The 26,094-nt window shown below is 45.9% G+C and overlaps 2 protein-coding genes and 1 non-coding gene across 9 annotated transcripts in view; 1 reads left to right on the forward strand and 2 right to left on the reverse strand.

The window, feature by feature from the left end:
• Positions 1-26,094, forward strand: part of Baz1a (bromodomain adjacent to zinc finger domain 1A) — a 119,245-nt gene that overhangs the window by 15,935 nt on the left and 77,216 nt on the right. For 3 of the 7 annotated variants that reach the window (XM_076550652.1, XM_076550655.1, XM_076550656.1), the window contains exon 2: positions 16,903-17,088. In XM_076550652.1, the coding sequence (XP_076406767.1) occupies positions 16,976-17,088 (113 nt within the window). In that variant the 5' untranslated portion in view covers positions 16,903-16,975. Of the gene's footprint in view, positions 1-16,720; positions 17,089-26,094 lie in introns of those variants that run through there. The other 4 variants (XM_076550657.1, XM_076550658.1, XM_076550654.1 and 1 more) reach the window with 3 other exon arrangements.
• Positions 3,596-3,703, reverse strand: LOC121822557 (U6 spliceosomal RNA). Its single transcript, XR_006063743.1, has one exon. It is a non-coding gene; the product is annotated as a U6 spliceosomal RNA (small nuclear RNA).
• Positions 13,444-16,614, reverse strand: LOC143268417 (uncharacterized). The gene is made up of 2 exons (XM_076550659.1): positions 15,951-16,614; positions 13,444-13,584 (listed from the first exon to the last, which is right to left on the reverse strand). The coding sequence occupies exon 1, from the start codon at positions 16,576-16,578 to the stop codon at positions 16,060-16,062; it is 519 nt and encodes a 172-aa protein (XP_076406774.1). The 5' UTR covers positions 16,579-16,614; the 3' UTR covers positions 13,444-13,584; positions 15,951-16,059.

Below are 26,094 nucleotides of genomic sequence, written 5' to 3' on the forward strand. Positions count from 1 at the left end.
CAAAACCAAACCAAAACAAAACAAAAAAAGAACACTTGAGGTTCATCCAAGTTGTTGTATAGATAAGTTTGTTCCTTTTTATTGCTACATATTATTTCATGACACACACGCACCAGTCAGTTTGACCTCTGAACATATGAATTATTTCTATTTTGGGCACTTATTCTAGTTTGCCTTTCTGTTGGGAAGGAAAGGGTTTATTTGCCCTGTGCTTCCAGGTTATAATCCATCCCTGAGAGAAGTTAGGGCTTCTCCCCTCCCCCTTTTTTCCTCTGTCTCTGCCAGCTTTCTTATGCAGCCCAGGCCCACCTGCCTGGGTATGGTACTGCCCACAGTGGACTGAGCCCTTCTGCATCAATTAGCAACCAAGAAGATGCCTGACCAGCAGGCCCACGGGCCAGTCTGATTGAGGCAATTCCCTCAACTGGGGCTCGCCCAGATAACTCTCAGCTGTGTCAAGTTGAAGCTGGCTAGGAGAGGGGGTCATTGAGAACAAAGCTACGAACACTTATAACGTGCGTGTTTGCACAGAATTAGATTTTTTTATCTGTTATAAGCTCCCAGAAGTAAAATTGCTAGAGCACATTTTTAATTTTATAAAAAACCACCCTGAGGATACAGCTCAATTGGTAGAATACTTTGTCTAGCATACAGGAAGCCATGGGTCGGCTCTCCTGCACCTATAAACTGGGTGGGGTGACACAGGCCAGGAGGATCGGGAGTTCAAGGTCATCCTCCTCTGTTCGGGGAGTCTGAAGTCAGCCTGAGCTAGAGAGCCTGCACAAAACAAACAGCTAACGAAAAACGCCCAGTCCAGAACACCTTACAGTCTCATCAGTAAGCAGCGTTTGAGTTCATAGGATGTGACGTTCATGCTTGCATTGGGTGTCATCTTTGTTTGCTACTTTATTTTGATAGGTGTGTCATGGTATCCCATGGTGGAGTGTGTTTCTTAGGTCTTTGTAGGTTTCCTGTGAATACTTTTCCAGCCTGCCCTGGAACTCTGTGTTACTGACTGAAAAGTGCCTCCCCTGACACTTCACTCCTGGAGCTCAGGAGGCAGAGGCAGTGGCAAGTGGATCTCTCTGAGTTTCCGGGACAGCGGGTGCTACCCAGTGAGACCCTGTCTCAATAAATAAAAACAAGACAAAGGAAAAGAAATGTGTCACCGCATTGAAAATCAGCAAACCCCAAAATCCCTTTTCTGAAAGAACTCGCTTCCTGTTCCTGCAACAAGGCAGCTTGGGTATCGGGTGTCTCAACTATGACACCCGGACCTGGGTTCCTCAGCTCCCCCTTCATCTTCTTGTGCCACCGTGCTCTATCTAGGTTTGGGGGCATCTTTTTAGTTATTTGGTAGGAAAGGGAGAAGGGAGTGGAGACGTGTTTGGGGATTTTCTCTAGCAGAGGCACCACCACCGTCTCCCACAGTCCACCGGGCTGCAATCACCCACAAGTATCTGCCAGGGAAGTCAGGAAATGCAGCCTGTGCCCCCGGGGGAGGAAAAGCACTCAGGGCAGCTGTGTGGTGAGGAATGCCGCGCAGCTCTGCGTCATCATCCTGATCATCTCGGGGAGAGACTAGGTGGAAATCCCCAGAAAAGAGGAGGAGATGAGAAGGAAGGGTCCAGGCAGCAGATGCCCACGGGGTTCAAGGGCAGGTGTACCCAGCAGACGAAAGAGACGCGCGGGGTCTGGGCTCATTTTGAAGCCCTCGTTTTTTCCTCTTGGCTTTCCAAATGGTGGTGACTGCTCCTATACATGTAGTGCAACCTTTTTGAACCTCCATTAATAACTGTAATACATTTCTTAGTTGACTGTTGGTGTTCCAGCCAGATGATTAGACCACGTACACCTAATGAAAAACGCCCCCTCCCGGGACTGGGGAGGTGGCTCAGTGGGTAAGGAGTTTGCCATGCAAATGTGAGGCTGTGAGTCCTCAGTGTCCACCTAAAGGCAGGCGGGTAGCACTCACCAGTAATTCCACTGTTTCTACAGTGAGATGAGAGGTGGAGACCGGAGAATCGTCAGAAGCTTGAAGGCCAGCTAGCCTGGCTTATGCAGCAGTGAACAAGAGACCTCTCAAAAAAGGTGGAAGGTGAAGACCAGTGAGGTTGTCCTCTGATCTCCCCATGTGACCTCTGTCCTAACTCACACATACATTTTATGCACACACAGGAAAGTTTCTCCTCCTCCTCCTCCTCCTCCTCCTCCTCCTCCTCCTCCTCCTCCTCCTCCTCCTCCTCCTCCTTCCTGTGTGCATGAGTGAACAGAGGCAGAGGTTGGGCTTTGGCCATTTTGCTCAGGCTAGCCTTGAACTTGGAGACTTGTTGCTTCGACATCCAAGCAGGTGGATTACAGGTGTGTGTCACTGTACCTTACCCAACTTCTTGGTCTATTTGTAGTGTCTATACCTCTTATCTTTGAGTTGCTTGCTAGCTACATCTTGAGCAGTCGTGGATAATAGCAGCAATAGTGGAGACCAGATGGAGTAAAATGTAGCTGAAGTTTTATGCTTTATTATGTCTTTATCGTTTCCTTTTTTCTTACAAACCGGAAATGACCCTGGACTTTTACCCCCCCCCTTCTTTTGAGGTAGGGTTTCAACATAGGCTAGGTAGCCTAGGCTAGCCTTGAATTTTGTGATCCTCTTGTCTCAGTCCCCAAAAACTGGAGTTACAGGCACAGACTACTATGGATTGGCTCCGATTTTCACTTTTTTTTTCTTTCCCCGATATGGCTCTCTCTATGTAACCTGGCTCAGGAGCTTGTGTTGTAGATTTATTCCAGGCTTTTCTCAAACTCGGAGATCCACCTGCCTAAGCCTCCAGAGTGCTGGGATTAAATGCCTGCACCACCTGCCTGGCTCGGGTTTTCACTTTTGATCTGTTAGTGTGATGAATTTTATTTTTTGCTCTTCTTCTTCTTCTTCTTCTTCTTCTTCTTCTTCTTCTTCTTCTTCTTCTTCTTCTTCTTCTTCTTCTTCTTCTTCTTCAAATAAGCCCTCTCCTGTTACACCACACAACTCAGTTAATATCCCACTTGATTGTAATGCCAAAGTTTATTGAGGGCTTTTCACACCTGTTTGAATACATTTAATTTATTTCACTTTAACCATGTTTTTTTTTACAATAAAGTTTTATTTGAATTAACATATAAACACTTATGAAATCCAGGTGTAGGAGGCTGAGGCAGGAGGATAGCTGAAAGTTTGAAGTCAGCCTCGTTTACACAGCCAATTCTAGTCCAGCCACTGTCTCAAAAAACAAAACATGAATCTGGAATCCGTCTCTGCTCCATGGGTGATGGACTTTAGTCCCCTACGCTAACGGAAACCTAGACCCAACCCTAGAGTCCAGGTGTCTGAGTTTTTGCAGTAGCCTGTGGCTCCTCCAGTATGGTAAATCATCCCTAACTACTACAGAGATCGCTGGGAAGTACAGGAGGCTCCTCTTATTTGATAAAACGGAACTTACCCAGAGCGCAGAGGGGAAATGAAACTCTTCTCTATTTTTGAATTTCTCAGATATGACCACCTGATGGTTAGCAGTCTCCGCCTTCCAGCTCCCACTACACTCCTTTAAATTTTTTTTTTTTTAAAATGGGATGCTTCTTGAATTTTCGTGTCCCCCTTGCACAAGGGGCCACACTGGTCTTCTCTCTGTTGTTTCAGTTTCAGTAAATGTGCTACCCAAGCGAGCACTTCCACTACACTCTTTACGCCCCCCCCCCTGCCCCCCACAGTGATAGGGAGTGAACCCAGAGCCTCCCACATGCTAAGCAAGTGTTCTGTTGCAGAGGTATGTATACCTCAGCTCCACAACGCTCGCTGGTGGCCTCCGGGGAGGAATCCGTTAGCCTACAACTTTTCTAGACAGTGTTCTTTCCGGCTATGGCGCACCCTGCTGCTACCAGAACTCCAAAAGGCAGCTCTTCGCGGTTGTAACCCCCTTTTCCTTGGAGCCAAAGAGGATGGTTCTTCTGGCTGTAGCTCTCCTGGGGAAGAAAATCTTGTGATTTCTTGACGGACCCCAGGTTCCTACAATTGTGTGTGCCGTACCAAAGCCTTCAGAAACCGTGATTGAGTGAATAGACTTTGCCATGATCTAATTTGAAACTCGGCTTTTATTCATACATGCTGTGGGACCTTGGACAGTTTTTCTTTCCATTTGTTTATTTATTATATTATTTGTTGAAATGGTCTCTTGGAGGTCCAGGCTGGCCTCAAATTCACTATATAGCTGAAGCTGGATTTGAACTCAAAAAGTTTGTTGGTTTGGTTTGGTTTGGTTTTTCAAGACAGGGTTTCTCTGTATCAGCCCTGTCTGTCTGTCCTGGAACTAAGTCTGTAGACCAGGCTGGCCTCAAATTTACAGAGATCTGCCTGCCTCTGCCTCCCGAGTGCTGAGATCATAGGGATGTGTCAACAGGCCTGGTGCATACAGTGCTGAGACCCAAACCCCAAGGCTTTGGGTATGCGAGGTAAACATTCTACCAATAGAACCACATTCCACAGCCCAATTTACTTTACTCCTATTTTCTACAAAATGAGAATAGAGTACAAGATGTTCAAATACCTTTCATTGGAGTCATTATGACTTCATTGATCTTAAGTTAATGTTGGCCACGTGCTGAGTGATTTTTACATTTAACTTTTGTACTTTTTTTTTTTTTTTTTGTAGTGCCAGGGGTTAAACTTGGGGTCAGTATGTTAGGCATGTTCTCTGTACTGAATCTCATTCCAAAACCTTTTTATTTTGATTAAGAAATTATTGTATGACAGTCAGTGGTGACACATGCCTTTAATCCCAGCACTCAGGAGGCAGAGGCAGGTGGATCTGTAGGATCCTGTAGGGAGCTTTCCTGTCCCACACCTGCTCTCAAATAAACACAGAGGCTTATATTAATTATAACTGCTTGGCCAATAGCTCAATCTTATTACTAACTAGCGTTTATATTTTAAGTTAGCCCATATTCCTTATTTATGCTCTGCCACATGGTGGTACCTTTATTAGCATGGCACATTCATTGCCTGCTCCCGCTGCATCTGGCTGGCGACTCCAGACTCCTCCCTTCTTCCTCCTGGCATTCTCAACCTTATTCCGTTCAGCTATTGGCCAGTCAGCTTCTTTATTAAGCCAATCACAGCGACATATATTCACACAGTGTAAAGGAATATTCCGCAGCACAGATCCCTGAGTTTGAGCCCAGGCTGATGGACAGAGCAAGTTCCAGGATAGCCAGGGCTATACAGAGAAATCCTGTCTCAAAATAAATAAATAAATAAATAAATAAATAGATAAATAAATAAAATAAAAATAAAAAATAAAAACAAATTATTGTGCTATTAATAATATTATTGTGGTGGCGCACGCCTTTAATCCCAGCACTTGGGAGACAGAGCCAGGCGGATCTCTGTGAGTTCGAGGCCAGCCTGGGCTACAGAGCGAGATCCAGGAAAGGCACAAAGCTACACAGAGAAACCCTGTCTCAAAAAAAAAAAACCAAAAAAAAATAATAATAATAACATTATTGTGTGTGGCTGCCACAGTATAATGTGCAGGTCCAAGGACAACTTTAGGGAGTCCGTTCTCTTCTTCCAACTTTATGTGGGTTCCAGGCATTGAATCAGGTCACCAGGCTTGCATAGCAAACACCTTTACCTACTGAGCCACCTCACGGGCCCGGCCTTGGTTGAGGCAGAGTCTTATTTTGTAGTCTAGGTTAGTCTCAAATTCATGATCCCCCTGCCCAGCTTCCCCAAGTGGCGAAAATGCACTGCTATGCTTGGTCGTATTTTGTGGGGTTTGTTGTCGGTGGTGGTGGGTTTCGTTTTTCTGTTTTGTGACGGGGTCTTACGGTGTAGCTCTAGGTGGCCTGGAAATCACTATGTAGAGCAGGCTGAGCCAAATTTTGTTTTTATAAAATCATTTTTTTAAACTTTTCTTAGAAATTTTTAGTTTGTCTTAAATATTTGATTAATTAGTTCTTCAAGTCATTTTCTATGCAGGTTCTCTAACTTCAATGATTAGGCTTGATGGCTCACACCTTTGATCCCAGCACTTGGGAGGCATCCTAGGGAGGTCTCTGTGAGTTCAAGGCTAGCCTTGTCTACATAGTGAGTGCCAATCTAACCAAGGCTATCTATAGTGAGACCACCTCAAAACAAACAAAAAACAACAGGGAGTCAGTTAGTTGTTGTGGGGTGGGAGTAAAGGGTTACCTTTTATAATACAAGGAGAGAGGTAAGTGTGTGTACTGAGCAGAAGCCAACACCTCCTCTCTACCAGAAAGTTCTAGAACACAAAGTAGATATATTTATGGAGGAAAACTGAATTTAAGTAATGAGGAAAGAAGTGTTTTCAGGACACAGTCCACATTTCCACCCTGACTGCCAATTTCTCAAACTAACGTCTATGCCCGTTGCTGTAAGGATTGCCCTTGATTACAGCCTTCAGTGACTATAATTACTGTTGCAGACATCAGGAACATCCTAACTTTCATCTGGGCATGGTGGCTCAAGCCTATGGATCCCAGCACTGGGAAGTAGAAACAGGAGGATCAGGAGTTCAAGGCCAGCCCAGGCCACAGGAGACTCTGTCTCAAAACAAAAAAAAAAAAAAAAAAAAAAAAACCAAACAAACAAAAAAACTTAAAAAATAGTAAGAAATTTCCTGGCTTGTAACTAAGAGATAATCACCACATAACAACTCTAAGTGCATTTACATTTACAATTTTAACCCCTTAATCACCACCTGACAACTCCAAGTGCATTCACATTTACAATTTTAACTCCTTGCAAACAGATGACGGCAAGGCAGCATTATATTATTATTTGTTCGTTTGTAAATGTTTTTATTTACATTTATCAAATGACTTATGACCTATAGAAATAATCATTTTGGAGACTGACATAAATATATAGAACAAACTGTTATGGTGGTACACCCCTGTAACTCATCTCCTTTGGAGACTGGGGCAGGAGGATCACAGGTTGGGAGGCCAATCTGGGCAACTAAATATGATCCTGTGCAAAATAAGATATAACAAAATAAAAGGAACTTGGAATATTGTTCAGGGGTAATGCTTGGCATTTTTGAAGCCTTGGTTCAACCATCAGCACCAAAATAAATACATAAATTAATTACTTAATTAAAAACTCACAGCACACACACACACACACACACACACACACACCTTCTCCCTTTACATAAATTAAATGTGTATGTGCCTGATACTAACACAAAACATAGCAAGAATTCAAACCAAGACTTCAGGAACTTACAAAGTTCAGAATACTTAGTAACAAGAAAGGAATAAAGATGCCTGCTGCCAAGCCTGACAGCCTAAATCCAGTTCCCAGGACCCATCTAGTGGAAGGAGAGAAGAGACACCTACAAGCTGTCCTCTGGCCGCGTACACGCAGGAATAAGACACCAAAAAGGATCAAGATTAGATTCCTCTCAAGGAAACCCAGTGAAGGGCAAAAAGTGTGTAAGGAGAAGGGAGGCTTAGATATGTTCATAGAGCAAAGGAAAACAGTAAGAAGGGGAGAGGTATCGGAGGAAAAGACATCCAGGCATAAGGAAGGGTCTGGGGTAGACAACACAGTCTAACACATGTGCCAGTGTGCCAGCTGTTGCTGTGAGAAATGCCATGGCCAAAAGCTACTTAGCAGCTCGCTTCCCTTGAGTTGCTCGGTTGCTTTCCTTACGCAGCCGAGGCCCACCTGCCGGGGTTGGTACTGCCCACGGTGGGATGGACCCTCTTCCATCAATTTGCAATCAAGGAAATGATCTACAGACATGCCCATAGGTCAGTCCAATGGAGGGGTCCCTCAACTGAGCTCCCCTCTTCCCAGACATGTCAGGTTGACAGCTGAAGCTAACTGTGAAAGCACTATAAAATTCTTGGGAAGGAGAGAAACGGGGAATTTGCGTCGAAAACAGAGGTCGTACAGCAAGGCCCAGGCTCTGTAAATAAAGCAGGAAGCAGGTGATTGTTGAGAGCAAAGGTTAGAGCTAAAAGTGGAAGAACTCTGGTCAGAGCCTTTAGAAAAGGGCAAGAGTTTGTCTAGAAAGCCTGTTGTAGGGCATTAACAGAGTGAGTGTGGGGCGCTTTCAGAGACAAGCACAGGCTCAGGGAAGACCCCTGACTCGACAGTCGCTTTTTGGTAATATCTAGAAGTGATGACGAAGTTGAGGCTTCCCATCGCTCTGCTGAACGCCATGAGTTGATGGGCACTTGATGGGGGCGGAGGTTACTTGGAGAAAGGGAAAAGCAGAAACAGATTTGATTAGTGGGCAGATATCACGTGAATCTATCAACTTCGGGGCATTCTGATTTCCCATTTCTGGAAACAATTTCCTAATCTATAGTCTCGATTTTAATTTCTATTTGTAACATCAGAGTCCAGTTTTCCAACAGTCTATAAAGCATCTCTGCTTTAATGCAGCATATTTAATTTTTAATTATTAAAAATCAATTCATTTTATTACATTGATCTAGTGTGTACACACACACACACACACACACACACACACGGACACGGACACGGACACGGACACGGTACACATGGACACGGTACTCATGTGGAGATCAAGGCACTGCGTGGTTTACAAATCCTTCCGCCACGTGAGCCCCAGGAGTTGAACTCGAGTGCCTTGACTCACAGAGCCGTCTCACTGGTGTGCTTCCTGTCTTTAAAAACAAATGATCTTATTACTATCTTCTAAGTGTTTTAGAGGAAGTCTTACTCGGTAGCCTAGCCTGGCCTTGAAATTCACAAGACCCACCCGCCTCGGCGTGCTAGGGTTGTAGGCGGGAGCCGCGCAGTCACCGAGGGAGCAGTCTTTCCTTTCCTTCCCTCCCTGTTCTCTTCCTGACCGCCCCATTTCTGCTCATGCCCTTAGCTAGTCCAGACTCCCAGGCCTGAAACCTCGGCATCCTCTCTACCTTTTCCTCTTCCTTCCTTAGCGAACCATCCCCTCCACAGACGTACTAGGATAAAGTTTAATTTACACATAAGGCACAATAACAGATAAACAATAATACTTACGGTAATCCGCCAGCATAAAGGCCACACAGTCCCTCTCCGAGTCCAGACTATTGCTATCGTGTTTCAGGGGACAGCAGGTACCCGAAGCCTTCGGGGTGAGAGCACACACGGGGGGCTGCAGTGGGGTCATTTTGTGACTATACGTCCTGTCCGCTGCCACTTTTCCCCGCTAGTTCCCCTGCCTAAAGGCTCTGCCCGATCCAGCACCGACTCGCAGGCTCTCGTCTCGATAATGTCCTAAGTCTTCAGGAAGCTGTACCAGGGTCCCAGAGAAAACAAGAATAGGAACAACTATTGCCCTCAGGACAGGGCAGGGTGGGGGCGGTGTGGATTTGGTGATGGCAGGCAAGGGAAGCTACAGCAAACACCAGGCTCATAACAGGCAGACTCAGAACCTTTCAGGGGAAGGACTGGACCACTGAGATCAAGGCAGGACATCTTTCCTAGGCAGAGTGTATTGGATTTGCAGGTTATGGGTCAGGATCAAGAGCAGTTTCAGGAGCAAATAGGAAATACAGAGACTAGGTAAGGAAGTCACAAACAAAGAGAAGCAGGGAAGGATCATAGATCTCCTTCTGAAGATATTGGCTGAGAAGGGGAGGAGGAGGAGGGTAAAAAGGCCACACGTCTAGTCCTCTGCTCCCTTGTGTGACATAGACCCACACTAGTTAGAGCCTTGGGGCATAGATCCCTGGGGTGCAGAAGCTGCTATTTAGAGAAAGATGATTGATGGGAGCGAGGTCCCCAAGGGGGGCTGAGAAGATGGAATCTAATCAGGAAAATGTCTTTGTCTGTTTATAATCACCCTATTACTGTATACATGCCAATTTGCATATGCGTATGATTGTACAGGCTGAATATCCATAAACTGAAAAGCTTCCAAGTCTAAAACGAGTATGGACGTGACCGTGCAAGTGAAAGATCGGATCCCACACCTGATTTTGTGAGATGGGTGACAGCCAAAGGCGTATAAAAAAAAAACACCAAATACGTGAAAGCGCATTGTGACTCCGTGTGCAAACAGAAATTGCAATGGGAATCAGCTGGATATTAAGAATCCTTTCAGGCTGTAAACTGGCTGTTTTAACATTGTATTGCTGCTCTAACAGACTTCCATAAACTTGGTTAAGTCAGGAGTCCAAATGGGCCTCAGCAGGTTAAAACAAAGGTGTAGCAGGGCTGTGACCTTTGGACCCTTCTAGGGGATACCCTCGCCCCTTCCAGCTTCTAGAGACAAGGGCTGGGGATGCAGCCTGGTTGTGGAAACCTCAACTGGAGAGAACCACATTCCTTGGCTTGTGACCCAGTTTCTTCATCCAAAGCCAGCAATGCCTCATGCCTCCGACTTTTGCGCAAACATCCTCGACTCTTCCTAACCAGAGTCAGGGATGGAGTGCTGACCTAGCATGTGCAGCTTTGGGTTCCCCCTAGGAGAGAGAGAGAGAGAGAGAGAGAGAGAGAGAGAGAGAGAGAGAGAGAGAGAGAGAGAGAGAGAGAAGAGGGAAGAGAGAGAGAGAGGGGGGGTGGATAAAAAAGATTAAGCATACTTGGGAAATGTCAATTTTTTTTTCCTGAGACAGGGTTTCTCTGTAACAATCCTGGAAATCCCCCCCCTACTCCCCCCTCCCCCCCACCCCCGCCAGGCATGATGTCTATTTTTAAGAACTCTTGTAATTAGGTTACCTTTCCATTTTAAGATCCTTAACCTTAGACAGGTGTAGTGGTGAACGCCTTTAATCCCAGCACTTGGGAGGCAGAGGCAGGTGGATGTCTGAGTTTGAGGCCAGTTTGGTCTACAAAACAAGTTCCAGGACAGCTATGGCTGTTACACAGAGAAACCCTGCCTCGAAAAACCAAAAAAAAAAAAAAAAAAAAAAAAAAAGAAAAAAGAAAAGAAAAAAGAAAGCAGGGTAGTGTCCCAACTTCCAGGTTCTAGAAGGATACTGGTAACCAACACAAAAGGGAGAAAAGCCTAAAGGAGTGCATTTCACAGGGGCTTGTGGGATTGGCGTACTTCATAGGGAATTCTTAGGTTAGAATGTACAAAAATACACTCAGGACTAGGTTCTGAATTCAACTGATTTGTGTGTCCCCTTTGTTACCATGGAGTCTCTGGATATGTGCATTACCATGAGTGCACTCTCTGTAAAGCTTGGTGGCCAGATCTTGGTGTCAAAATAGAGAAGACAATTGGTAAGAAATACTGTTTGAGGGGCTGGCAAGATGGCTCAGTGGTTAAGAGCAGTGGCTGCTCTTCCAGAGGACCTGGGTTCAATTCCCAGCACCCACATGGCAGTTCACAACTGTCTGTAACTCCAGTTCCAGGGGATCTGACACCTTCACACATACATACATGCAAACAAAACACCAATGCACATAAAATAAGAATGAATAAATCTTTTAAAAAAAGGGAATACTATTCTAACTCTACTTTCAGAAACGTGCCAGACCACAGTATTCTTCCAGTGTGTACCTACTATGTTCCAGGCACTGTGCTGAATATTTTCTATTGAAAATTTTTAAAAATTAAAAAAAAATAGTAAGAGTTTAAATGGTCCCTGCCAGTAGCCTGAACACAAAGGGGAAAATAAAAGAGGAACAGATACATCCTAATATTTTTCTACTCCAGTAACAAATTAGTCAGCAAATGACATGTCAGATATTAGTGTCACTTTAAAAAGCTAGTTTTGCTGCTGATAGATGGGAGCCTGTAATTCATATTTTAAAGCCACCTAGTTATTCTGTGCATGTCTGGTTCTTTAAAAGAACAATAGATCGATTTGGCTGAATGTAACAAACTAGAATCAGCACAAGCAGTCTGGGTGGGTTTTGGCTCTTAATTCTATTTCCACATTGAGATGAAGGCAGTTGTTCCTCGGACTCTATCTGTACCACTGTAGTGAAATTAAAGTTCTGTTTTGTCCATCTCTCTATCTAACCACTGGCCCAACCAACAAACGATTATCAAACTCTTGGCACAGAGAGGTACTATGCAAGGGCTCTGTGCAATGCACATAACACAGAAAATTTTACTTTTTATTGTTCCAAATGTTTTTGTTTTTGTTTTTTGGTTTTTGGTTCTTTCGAGACAGGGTTTCTCTGTGTAGTTTTGGTGCCTGTCCTGGATCTATCTTTGTAGACCAGGCTGGCATCAAGATCAGCCAGGCTCTGCCTCCTGAGTGCTGGGATTAAAGGCGTGTATTTAATTTTTATTTCCTATTGTATAGTGAAAGACTGTCTTGTCTTCCACTTATCCACATATTCATCTTTCTCCATCTCCATCTTTCTACGTGTCCTCATGTGTCTACAATGAAGAGGCTACCTTTCATCTCTATTTGCTAGTCACCGTTTGCCTTCCCAGAGGCAACCAGTATGCTTTCTTAAATATCCTTCCAGATGTTTTACTTTTTTATTTTTTCAGATTTATTTTGTGTGTATGAGTGTTTTGCCTGAATGTGTGTATGTATATATCCCTCGAGTGCCCATGAAGGCCAGAAGGCATCAGATCCCCTGGAGCTATCTCAGTACAACATGGGTACTGAGACTTGAACCCGAGTCCTCTACAAGAGCAGCAATTGCCATCTCTCTAGCCCTTAGATGTATTTTACTATCAAGCAAACACGTAAGGATACTAAGCCACTCCGCATACATTTTTATGTACCTTTTGTTCTTTGACTTCCTCATTTTTCTAACGTCTGAATACTAGCCATTGTCCAGCTGTAGCACAATGCATGCAGCCGCTGACATTTCCATTGGTTTTAATATGCTCTTCCTAGCATTACCCAAGGAAATATTCATTCATATTGAGATGCCTGTGGGGTATCTTCCTACACACAGGATTTCTGGCGTGTTTGTAATCTTCTGTAGATGTTTTTGTCTATCTTCCCTCGGTAGAAGTTGCCCCCCAGACTCATCAACATGATGGTGAGCTTTGCTCACAGGGAACATGAAAACCGCTTTCTCGGTGCAGTCGGGACCTGCATTTCTCTTACTATGAACAGATTGGGAGTGTTTAAGAAGTCAGTCGGACCTACCTTTGTTCTCTTGGGCAATTGTGATTATAAAAATTCTTCCTCTATTAGAGAAATTAGCTCTTTGTTCACAAACATTTTTTTTTTTCCGAATTTGACTTTAGTGTTTCAATTTTGTGGTAGCTGTTATCATGCAGAACTTTTAATTTTTACTTTATTGAATCATTTATTGTGAATTCCGTGCTTTTGTTTTTGTTTTGGTTGGTTGGTTTTTGGTTTCTGAAGACAGGGTTTCTCTTTGTATCCCTGGCTGTCCTGGACCTCGCTCTGTAGACCAGGCTGGCCTTGAACTCACAGAGAGCCACCTGCCTCTGCCTCCTGAGTGCTGGGATTAAAGGCGTGAGTCACCACCGCTGGGCTGAATAGCAAATCTTAAGTATCCAATAGGAGTAGGGAGCATGGTTTGGGAATTAAGAACCGAATCATGGCTTTATCCTTCCAGATTCAGATGCTGCTGTCCTTCTTACACGACCTCTCTGTGCCTCATGGCTTCATCTGTAAAATCAAAAAGACAAACTGTACTTAGTCTAGCATGAAAATAGCATAATTCATTTAAAGCCTGCAGCGCAGCCATTCACTAAATGAAAACTATTACTATGTTAATGAGGATGGCCATAGACAAGTCTACTTTTACTAACATCCCACACTTCCCAGTTCTAATCAGAAGGAACAGGATAACAACATGTATCAGTATTTCTCAAACACCTCCCAGGTGATCCTGGCAGGCAGCAGAGGTCGAGAACCACTGTTCTCACATCAGACCAAGGGCTTCAGATGTAAAGAAAAGAACCATGTGGAGCATAGGAATGTTCTATGGGTCACATGCTATCAATTTGTCGGAAAGGCTTTAAAGTGAGGATGGGGAGCGTTGAGAGATGCCAGAGATGAAGAGGAAATCAGTTACAAAGGTGAATGTGTTTCTTTTATTTTATTTCTTTTATTTTTTTTTTGGTTTTTTCGAGACAGGGTTTCTCTGTGTAGCTTTGCGCCTTTCCTGGAACTCACTTGGGAGCCCAGGCTGGCCTCCAACTCACAGAAATCCGCCTGTCTCTGCCTCCCGAGAGCTGGGATTAAAGGCATGCGCCATCACCGCCCAGCGAATGTGTTTCTTTTATATGTTTATGAGGAGGCATCCTTCTCTGAAGAGCTTAGGGAGCTCACACCCATACACACCCATACAGCCTTGCTAAGATAAAGGACACGCTTACTTGGATTTGTCAGGTATGTTGATGGAATGTGGAGACAGGACCTAGGTTAGCTGTTCAAGATTATTATCCCACATTGTCTTCCTTGATCATTCATCCTCATACCCCCATCTCGGTCTGTCTTTTTCTGTGTGTGTACTGGGGAAATTGAAATCCTCAATAACTCTCAAAATAAATTATTTCTGATACTCAGCAAGACAGGTCTATGCATTATTGTAGTTTAGGAATTTTTGAAGTTAGGAAGATTTGTAACAGTAGTTTAAAAGCAGAGCTGGGTGGTGGTGATCCATATCTTTAATTCCAGTACTCAGGAGGTAGAGGCAGGCAGAGCTCTGTGAGTTCAAGGCCAGCCTAAGCTACAGAGTGAGTTCCAGGAAAGGCACAAAGCTACACAGAGAAACCCTGTCTCGAAAAACCAAAAAAAAAAAAAAAAAAAAAAAAAAAGTAGTCAATATTTGTATTTATAATAAAAATAAAATAAGTACTTGCTCTTCAAAGTTGGGTTTTTTTGCTTGTTTGTTTGTTTTTTTCTCCTGAGACAGGGTTTCTCCGTGTAGTTTGGGAGCCTGTCCGGGCTCTCGCTCTGTAGACCAGGCTGGCCTTGAACTCAGAGAGATCCGCCTGGTTCTACCTCCCGAGTGCTGAGATTAAAGGATCACCCTGCCTTATTAATGGTTTTCAAGTGCCCAAAGAATACTGTCTTTCACCAACTTTTGTTTTGCTAGCTGTATAATAAGCTAAAAGTAGTTTAAGAGAAGTTTAAAACTGGTAAAGAACCCAGCAGTGGCACAGGCCTTTGATCCCAGCACTCAGGAGGCAGAGGCAGGCGGATCTCTGTGAGTTCGAGGCCAGCCTGGTCTACAGAGTGAGATCCAGGACAGCCAGGGATACACAGAGAAACCCTGTCTCGAAAAACAAAACAAAAAAACCCTGGTAAGTAGACTTAAACAGATTATTTTTTCCTAGAGTACAAATAGTTATAGAAGATCCCAGTGCTTTAAATCATTTAATAGTAATTAAGAAAAAAAGTCACATTTTATTGGATAACTATTCTTCAGGATTATTTTTGGACTCATTACCACATGTTAATTTGCAAATAAGCAAATAGAGAGGCAGCAAAAAGACTGTTAAAACAAAGCTGGTGAACATTTTGAATGGTTTCTAATTTAGAATCCACTTTTCAGTTCAAAAGCCCCAAGTCTCATAAACATTAATATTTTTTGCATAAGTGAAAATTACTGATATGGGAAAATTGTTTTAATGAAACATTATCAGTAGTAAATTCAACATCGTTAAGATTCTAATTGAACTAAACATTGATCTTAAATTACTTAGAGAGGTGTATATATTACTTTTTAAAGTGTGTGTTTAGTTTTAAATATGTGGGGGGATCCCGTAAGTGTGATGGCTTTTCAAACTTCTGTCTTTTCCTGAGCTATCTAAATCTTTGAATTGTTTTAACTATTAAGACGGACTGGTGTCAAGAAAGGTATTTTCTTCAAGATGGATGTTTATGCATGCAAAATACTTTTAAGAGTTTTAGCGATTTCGTTTCTTAATTCTTCCCCTCTTTCAAAATGCAATCTAAATCGGAATCGGAGTCCCCCTTAAAACAGCCGAGCGCGGGTGGCACCCTGGCAAAGGCGAAGGCTTTACTTTGTCAGCCATGTGTTCCAGGGACGCCGGCGCTCTCCCTAGATCCTCTGGCTGATAATCTCAAACATGGAGGATGCTTCTGATTCTTCACGAGGGGTTGCTCCATTAATTAATAATGTAGCTCTCCCAGGCTCTCCGCCGTCTCTTCCTGTATCAGTGACAGGCTGTAAAAGTCATCCAGTAGCCAATAAAAAGGTAGAAGCGAGAAGCGAAAAGCTCCTCCCCACTGCTCTTCCTCCTTCAGAGCCGAAAGTAGCTCAGAAACTTCCCAGGAGCGCGGAGAGGCGGGGAAGTGCCGGCGGGACGCCGATCCCCGCGCGGAGCCGGGCCAGTGGCAGTGCGAGCGGCGGGCGGCGGGCGGCGAGCGGCGGCGGCGGCGGCGGCGGGGCGAGAGTCCGGAGCGAGCCGGGCCGGGGGCCCTCGCGGGCGGCGTTCCTCGTGGGGAGGTGCGGCGGCGGCGGCGGCGGGGCCAGCGCTTCGCTCGCAGGTGAGGGGCTCGCCGAAAGCCCGGGGTGTCCCGGGGAACCGACCGGGAACAAAGCGCGGCGGGCGCCCGGGAGGATCCGCCGGCCGCCCGAGCTCCGAGATGCCGCCGGCTCGGCTCGGCGCGGCGCGGCGTCGAGCACATTGCGAGTCCCGGTGCGGCGGCGGCGGCGGCGGCGGCGGCGGCGGCGGCCGGGAGCGGCGCTGGGCGGGCGGGCGGGGGGGAGGGAGGGGGCGGCCGCCCCATTGTGAGGCCCCCCGCGCGGGGTTGCGCCGGGGCCCGCGGCCGCCCCGACCGGACTCCGGGGGGGTGCGGGCAGCAGCACCGGCCGACGTCGGCGAGGAGAGGAGGAGGAGGACCGGGCGCGTCGGTCACACACACACAAAAGGCAGCTCGGTCGTCGGCCCGGCACTTCCCCCCCCGACTCCCCACCTTACCTAGGCTTTTCCTTTCCCTCCAATTTGCTAGGGACGCGGCGGGGGCGGACGCGCGCGGCCCGGGAAGAGAAGAGAGAGAGAGAGACAGAGCGAGAGAGGGAGAGATGCCGCTGCTCCACCGAAAGCCGTTCGTGAGGCAGAAGCCGCCGGGGGACCTGCGGCCGGACGAGGAAGTTTTCTACTGTAAAGTCACCAACGAGATCTTCCGCCACTACGAGTAAGGCCGGGCGCGGACGGGCGCGGGCGGGCGGGCGGGAGCGCGGGCGGGGGCGCCGGGGTTAGTTAGCGGTGGGGGGGGACGATGGCCGCCCCCGCGCCCTTTTGTCTATCTGTCTGTCTGTCTGCTCTTTTTTATCTCCCCCCCCCCGTCCCCCGTCCCCGCCTCTCCCGGGCTGGTCGGTGGCCGGGGTGGCCGGGCCGCCCCTCCCCCGCGCGCCGGGACCGCGTGCGTGCGTGCGTGGGGCGGCGGGGCCGGCGGAGGCAGGCCGGGCCGGGGGGGACCCGCTCCGAGTCGCTCGCCGCGCCGCGTTCGCCCTGCCGGGCCGGGCCGGGCTGGGTTGAGCCGGGCTGGGCTGAGCTGAGCTGGGCTGGGCGGGCGAGCGAGCGGAAACTCCCCTGCCTCGCCCGCCCCTCCCCGCCGCCGCGGCCGCACGCGCTCGGCCGCCGGTTCCGGGATCCCCCGCCGGGGCCGCCGCGGTCCCGCAGCCCGGGGAGGGAAGGGAGTCCCTGACCTCCCCGCCACCCCCCCGGAGGGCAGGAAACGGCCGCCCCGGGACTGGCCTGTCGCGGTCGCGCGTGGCTTGTGATGTTTTTCTGTTTTTGTTTTTTGGTTTCTTTTTTGGGGTGTGTGTGTGTGTGTGCCGGTGCCAGGGGCTGAGCTAAGGTGGGGACCACCGGGGCGGGAGTGGAGGCGGAGTGGGGGGCGGAGGGGACGGGGACACACGGGTGTCCCGAGCGGCGGCCTCGCGTCCCCGCGCCGCCTAGGCCTGGGAGTGTGCGCCGCGCGCCGCGCTCTGTCACCGCCTCTTCTTGGTGACTAACTCCTGTCCCCGGGGGAACTCGGCGTCTCTGCACCGCCTCCCTCTCCCCCCACCCCCTCCTCCTCCTCCGGGAGACGGGCGAGGGAAGAAGTCTGGTCCGCCGAGCGTGGGGAGAGAAGGAGTGGGAGACAGCGGGGTCCCGGACGCCTCTCGTGTTGCTCGGGTTGTAGGCGAGAGCGCGGCCGGCGCCAGCGGCGGTAGGAGTTCCGACTAGTTCAACTCCGGCTTCAGTCTGTCGCCTCTTTATCCCCCCCGACCCGGCATGTGGGCCGCCTGACATGTGCCACTGCTTTTGTTTTGATAAGAACCCGAAGCTGCTGCTGCTGCTGCTCCCGCTGCAGCTGCTGCAGAGGCGGCTCCAGCTCCCAAATCTTCAGTTCATTGCTTGGTTGAGCCAAGAGCTCCCGGCTGGCTTGCGCAGTGACACGAAGCGGTGCAGAAGTGTGTTTCAGCGATCCGTGTTGAAACAGGGACTCGTCGGTAACAGTCACAGGAACAGCCTGGTGTCCCCCCCCTTCTCCTCTGTCATCCACGCAGACTCTCTTTGTGGCTTAGAAACCCTGTGTTAATAGCAACCAAATACGTTGTGTGTAGGAGGATTTCAAAAGTGTGTGTGGGGAGGCTGGGGGGAAAGGCTTGGTCCAGGGAGGTCTTTAGGCAAGCAGCGGCTGTCTGAGAAAGGGATAGTGCGATTAGAAAGGTCAGTTCCAAGTAACACCCCCCACCTCCAGGTCCCTAGAAGGGGTTACAGGTAAACAAACGTATTGTATCTAGAGAAATAGATAGTACTTTCCATCCAACAGTAGTACCTTGAAGCAGGAGTGCACATCTCGCAGGGCTCCTGTACAGACTTGTTTTATTACTTTGAGTGCACTCTTGTAACTTCTTAAGTGGATTTGAGTTGGGTAACTGTACAAGGATGATGTCTTCATATTTTCTTCCAAAGTTTAAGCCGCAGTCCTTAGTGACATTTCTGATTCTTTTTGAACTAAAGAGAGTACCAGAAAAGTAGTTGACGGGCTTACACCCCAAACTCTTCTTTCCTCTGATGTAAACAATATTTTGTGAAAAGGCTCTCTTTACACAGCACTCAGGAGACTTGAGTTTGCAAGAGCGAGGCTAGCTTGGGCCACAGAATGAGTTCTGGGCCAGTCTGGGTTACAAAGTAAGACCCTGACTTAAAAACCAAATAATGCCTCCAACCCAAACAGCAAAAGAGGCTGCCCTCACTGTAGAGGGCGAGGTCGATTTGACTTTTATTTGCCCCCTGTAAATTAAACACTCTTGGTGTACTTTGGTTCCTTCGATGAATTATTCTAATCATGGAGAAATCTGTTGAAATGGTAAGCTTTGTAGTCTGAGGATATTAAAACATTTAAAGATAGCTTAAAACAAAATGTGTTTTCTCTCCAGCGCTGACACGTTTGAGGCTTTGGGAGTTACAGTTTAAGGGAGGTTATTAATTTGGAAGCAGAGATTTGATCATTTGCCCTCAAACAAAATTGCATTATCTCCTTAGATATTTAATCCTTATGATTTCTGAATTGGCTGTGAAATAGAAGAAAGACTGCCGTTTAGTTGTTAAATTTTCTGGCCAGTGTGGTGAGGCACACCTTTAATTCTAGCAGCGGCAGGTGGACCTCTGTGAATTTGAGGCCAGCCTGGTCTACAGATCGAGTTCAAGGACCACCAGGGTTGTTATACAGGGAAACCTAGTCTCAAAAAACAAAAAACAAAAAAATTTTTTAAAGTTCTCTTCCCATACCTTTAAATAGTAAAAAAATAAATCATCTTTCCAAAAATGCATTTAGGGTGGATGGTATATGGTCTGGGTAAAATCTATGCTCACTCAATTCAGTTTTCTTTTCATGTCTTGATGTAAATTTCTGCTGTACTGAGAGGTTTTTTACAGCTTCTAGCCTTGCTCACTTTCCAACAAACGTCTAGCTTACTGGTTAGTAGCTGGTCCGAAATCTTTTCATTGCTAAATAGTGTTCCGGCTTTGGGTCGTTACTGTCCACTTCCTCTTTCCTTCCCAAGCAGCCATGGTCCTCACCTCCTTCTGTGCGCTGTGCTCCATTCCTGTTTTTCTCTAAGACAGACCCTGACCAGGATGGATTGTCAGTGATAAGACTATCGATTCCTCTGTTGAAGTGGTTTGAACTACCTGTTTCTGAACTAATTGCTAACTCTTGTTTGACCTGCTTTCTGAAAACCTGTTACACATAGCACATTAACTGTAGGCAAATAGACATGTTAAAGTGCATAATTTAGTTCCAAGTCAGGTAAAGATTTATACTGTAATTTTGATTGGCCCATAAGTTTTATTTTTGGTTGTGAATTGTTAAAAATAGACAGTTGGCTGTGAATACTAGAAATTATACATCTTTAATATAATTTCCTAATGACTTGTTTTATTAGCTTAATATTTTTGATTTTTTTTTTTGGCTGTTTAGAATTGAAATTTTACCTCTTTGAATCTTTGTAAAGTTTAAGAAACTTTTCCACCTCAGACTAGTAGGCAGTCCAGCTTGTGTCCACCTCGCTTTCCATGAAAAAGGTTTGACTAGCTTATAATACATGGTCGCTTCTGTTCATCAGTTCCTCCTTGTTAATTCAGCCCTTGGGTAGATGAGGAAGGTGTCATTAGCTCCAGGATTTCGATTGTAATCACACTTTCAGCAACTGATGGCACTCAAGTTTTAGTTCCTATTTCTAAGGCCCTCGACATTGTGCTTTTTGGTGTTGACTGTCACGTGGTGCTGATAGGAAGAATTCTTCCTGTTGTCAAAGGTTGTGGAAATAAGTACCAAGGAACTAGAATTACAAGCTATTCGAGTTAGCTCGCTAGGTCTTTGTAGATGGCACTACTCTATTGTCAGCTCAGCAGTGACCTTACTACGCCCCTCCGTGATTTAAGTAGACAAATCAGAATGCTGTCTGTTTATGAATGACAAGGTTTTGCTGTGTAGCCCAAGCTGGCCAGGAACTTGAGATCCTCTTGAGTGCTGAGATTACAGGCATGTGCCACCACACCTGGTGCCATCAGTTTACCATGGGGAGAAATGCTCTTCATACCAGCCCGTCCCCACACTGATGACTGCATGTCGGAAGTCTAGTCGCAGTCAAAGGCTGTTTGGTGAGCATGTACTTTCAAGAGAATGTGGATAATCTTTGAATTAGGTGTATTTAGCTTTTTTTTTAGGAATAAGTTGGCCACATGTCCCTGATTGCTGAGCCCTCAAATGCTTTTTTCCTAGGTAGAGCAGATTCCTAAATGCTTTATCTTTTTTTTTTTTTTCTTCCTCCTGTTTTTGTTTTTTTGAGACAGGGTTTCTCTGTGTAGCTGTCCTGGAGCTCTTTGTAGACCTGGCTTGCCTCCTCAGACTCACTGAGATCTTCCTGCCTCTGCCTCCGGAATGCTGGCATTAAAGGCGTGCGCCACTACTCCTGGCCTTCAGCTTGCTTTCTTATGCTTAGCAGGCTATGCCTTTGTATGTTAATACATTGCTTTCTTTATTCAAAATGTGTGTCAGTGGTTGTAGTGTCCTGGTATACTCCAGAGCTTCATGGATGGAGATAACAGTCCATCTTGTGGTTTCTCTATTGTGTGGATTCTCAGCATGCTTCTGCTGGTCTCCTCTGGGCTCCTCCACTTAACTATGTCTAGTTGGAGGCAAAGCTGATCTTGACTAGAGTAAGAGATGAGCTCTGACACATGTGAGCTCTGAAGGGATGACTTTTCTCACCTTGAGGGGCTATTCTGAGGTGCTCCAGAACAGGGGAGGCGGAAGGGGAGGGGAGGAGAACAGCGCTGAGGTCTGTTTCATCTCTGTCATATTGATGAAAACAGTGGCCACCCTAGATTCAAGGGACGATAAACTTAGACTCCATGTCTAAGAAAATCAGCAGTCAGTGTTGGCTGGAGAGCTATATTAGCAGTTAAAGAATGTTGTCTGGCTGGGTGATGGTGGCGCATGCCTTTAATCCCAGCACTTGGGAGGCAGAGCCAGGCGGATCTCTGTGAGTTCAAGGCCAGCCTGGGCTACCAAGTGAGTTCCAGGAAAAGGTGCAAAGCTACACAGAAAAACCCTGTCTCAAAGAAACAACAACAAAAAAATAGTCTGTTCTTCCAGAAGACCTGGGTTTAATTCCCAGCATTCAGGGCAGCTTACAACGGTCTATAACTTTAGTTCCAGGGCATCCAGTGTCCTCTTCTGACCTCCCTGGGCACCAGGCACACACACAGTGCATAGACATACATGTAAGCAAAATATCCACACACATCCTAATAAATAAGTGAATAAATGAATGAATGAATAGTCATATTTCAAAGACATCTGAACACCTTTAGCTTTCTTTGTCCACAAATTGGGTTTTAGGGTATTTATTATAATCTGATGCTAATAATCAGAGTACAGTGAAAATTGGGCCATCGCGTTAGCTCAGCACTTGCAATGCCGACCAGAGGGCCTGAGTTTAATTTGATCCCAGAACCCACAGTAGGAGGAGAGAACTGACCTCGACTCACACTGGCTGTGGCTCTCACTGTGTGCTTATACTCTCTCTCTCTCTCTCTCTCTCTCTCTCTCACACACACACACACACACACACACACACACACACACACACACACACACACGCTCTAAATACAGAACTCGTGGACATACTTTATTGCTTGCCCTTGTCCTATCTAGAGTGATTTAAGCCCTGTTTCTTTTAAAAATTTCTGTTGTCCCCTTGCTTGCCCTCAAGGAGTTACCAGGAAGAAATTCCTCAGATGCTTAGGCTAGTTAAGTCCTCCTCTTCCCAGCGCTGGACTTTCGCTTTATGTGGTCCTGACATTGTCTCTTTGCTGTCCTGGCGATCCTCTTAGGACAGTGGTTCAGAACCTGGGGGTGGTGACCTGACCCAGTTGGGGGTCGAACAACCCTTTCCCGGGGATTGCCCAAGACCATGGGAAAACACAGATTTACATAATGGTTCATAACAGTAGCAAAATTATAGTTAGAAAGTAGCAAGGAAAAGAATTTCATGGTTGGGGGTCAGCACAGCATGAACTGTATTAAAGGGTCACAGCGTCAGGAAGGTTGAGAACCTCTGATTTAGGATCTTCTTTGCACGTAAGATCTTTGAACAATAAAAAAATTGATACATGTTTTGAGTGCACACATCCTATGGGCATTTGTTAAATTTTCTCATTTAATTTCTACATAAACTGTTTATGAAATAAATATACCCCCATTTTATAGAAGAGGAAGCAGGTTCAGAGAGATTGTGTAACTTGACCCAAAGAAAAGTGGTAATGCTAGGTTCAGACATTTCCTCTCTGCCTCTCACTTAGGCCCTTTTTCTGCCTAAATGCACATAAAAATGAATGTGGACCATCCATGGAGAGAGTGTCCACTCTGCATTTTTCTTTGGAGAGACTTTGAAGATGCTGAGATAATGGGTCTCCCTAGGGAGAAGTGTCTAAGTCATATACAGCAGAGTGGAAGATCCAAGAGGAAGCTGGTAGCTGTGTGGTGGAGCTGGGGAAGCCCTCATCAAGTAGGAGACTATCTAATTGGGTCCTGAGGGATGAAGCTCACAGGACATGAAGTGGAGCAGAAAGACATTCTACGTAGATGTTGTAGGGGAACTATATTAAAAACCAACACTGAAGTGTTAGTTTTGAGTTTCACTTAAAATCGGTCTTTTTGGGCTGGGCAGTGGTGGCACACATCTTCGATCCCAGCACTTGGGAGGTAGAGCCAGGCAGATCTCTGTGAGTTCGAGGCCAGCCTGGGCTACAGAGCAAGATCCAGGACAGGCATCAAAACTACACGGAGAAATCCTGTCTTAAAAAAAAAAAAAAAAATTGGTCTTTTTTGGTTTTTGAGATAGGATTGATAGGATTTCTCGGTGTAGTTCTGGCTGTCCTGGAACTCTGGCTATCCTGGAACTTGATCTGTAGACCACGCTGTCCTTGAACTTAGATCTGCCTGCCTCTGCCTCCAGAGTGCTGGGATTAAAGGTGTGTGCCTCCACTGGTCTTCTTCACATCCGTTATTGTTAAGAAGGACTTTCCCATTCAGCACCAGTGCATGTGATCTCTGATTTCTCAGCTTTCTACCACCTGCAGATTGCAGGAACCTGTCCTTTATGTCATCTCTATCAAAGGCAGCTTTAAGTAAGATGCAAAATAAAATTTCAGTAGAGTGGTTTTGAAAAATTAGACCCTGGGTTTTTATTAGTTAAAAAAAAATTCCTGGCTGTTTATAAGTGAATATGAAAATTCAATTTTCATCTTGCTGGAATCTTTATAAGACGTTAATTCTGCCATGCCCACAGTCCAGTCTGCTCTTATGACCTTCTCAGGCAAGAAAATTATAGAGAACTTTATGCTGTCTTAAGTAATGGCCACCTTTTAAAAGTTAATAAGCCATACTTTTCATCCTTTGCATATCAGGGACTATTTTGGGTTAGGAATTCTATTTTTTAGCATATGGATAATTATTTTTGTGTGAGCAGGGCAGTGGTTTAGATCTTTGAACTGTCCTAGAGCTCACAACATTTTGTATCTGGCTAGTAGAGTTTCAGCCCTTAAGTAAAGTGCACTTTGTTCATCTGAATTGCATGTGATGTTCCTTAATTCTTTTTTTTTTTTTTTTGAGACAGGGTTTCTCTGTGTAGTTTTGGTGCCTGTCCTGGATCTCACTCTGTAGACCAGGCTGGCCTCGAACTCACTGAGATCTGCCTGGCTCTGCCTCCTGGGTGCTGGGATCAAAGGCGTGCGCCATCGCCTCCCTCCCTGTGATGTTCCTTAATTCTTAAATCCACTAGGCTTTCAGTTTGCCTAATCCCTAACAAATTAACAGCCTGTTGCACTTTGTTTCTTAGCTAATTCACCGGAATTGGTAGACTTTAGAATATGTCTTTCGAAACGATTTTTACCTTGTAGCTCAGAATTTTTCCTTATGAAACAATGATAAAGAGGAAAGGCCATTATATGTTTTTGTGTGAAGGACCTGATAATGAATATTTTAGACCTTGTTGGTCACAGTGTCTCCCACACTCTATACCAATGAAGTAAGAAAGCAAGAGAGTAGGTGGAAGTGAGGATGTGATTGTGTGCCAGTGAAATTAAACCCAGAGAAGGCTGCATTGGGCTGCCAGGCAGTAATACCCCTATCCTAAAGAGGATCATTGAAGAGTACAGTCCCAAATCAGATGTAATTTATGTTAGCTTTAGTTATTCATATTAAATAAGTGTTGGCGTTTTCTTTTTGCTCACAATAGTAAAATGGACTTGTGATGTAGATGTCGAAGAGACAGTGTAACCCACCTCCTTGAATTTGGCTTTAATAAACTTCATAGTTGAAGGTGTACCATAGATGGCTCTGTGCTGTTGGGGTGGTGGACTCCCCTCCTTTGTGACAGCTTAGTCACGTGGTGGAGTATACCCAGCCTCCTCCCTCCTGAGGGCTGGATCTTGGTGTACAAGGCTATCAATGTAAGAACATGAAGGTTTGCAGGAGACCTCGGGAGGAGCGGGGCAGCTTGCGTCACTGGGTTCCCATCCTGTTTTGTTTCTTTATTGTTGTGTGTGCACACGAGCTTAGGTACCAGTGAGTTGACCCCCTCTGTACCACGTGGGTTCTAGGGATCAGGTTGTCAGGCGTGGTGACAACTTGCCGAGCTGTCCCACTGGCACTCTGTACCCTATTTTTCTACCTGGCAGCACGCTTAATGAATGGCTGCTTATAGAAAGAACTTGTACCAGTGCTCACTTTGGAGATTTTAGACAGTGTTAAGTCTAGTGTCTGTGGAAACCTGATTTATACTTACCTGTCACCCTGCAGTGATTTCACACGCCCCGTGGCCCCCAAATACCCTAGGCACTTGGCTGAAACAGCTAAAGCTATGCTCTCTGATACAGAAGCTGTTGCCTGGCCTTGTGGACCATTAAGCTGTTGAAATGGTTTGATGTGGGTAGTAAGATTTTACAAAATAAGATTTAATACAAAAATTAAATGATTTTAATATAATTTATATTGTTATTTGTATCCATTTTATTCTGTATGCTTGAAAGAATAACTATCCTTGCCTGTTAGTTCATAAATTATTATGACACAAACTTTCTTATTAGAAAGAGGTCCTACCACCCCCACTATCCCTATGGGTATTCTTTAACTTTATGC

Source organism: Peromyscus maniculatus, chromosome 14 (assembly GCF_049852395.1).
Source record: "Peromyscus maniculatus bairdii isolate BWxNUB_F1_BW_parent chromosome 14, HU_Pman_BW_mat_3.1, whole genome shotgun sequence".
Lineage (NCBI taxonomy): Eukaryota > Metazoa > Chordata > Mammalia > Rodentia > Cricetidae > Peromyscus > Peromyscus maniculatus.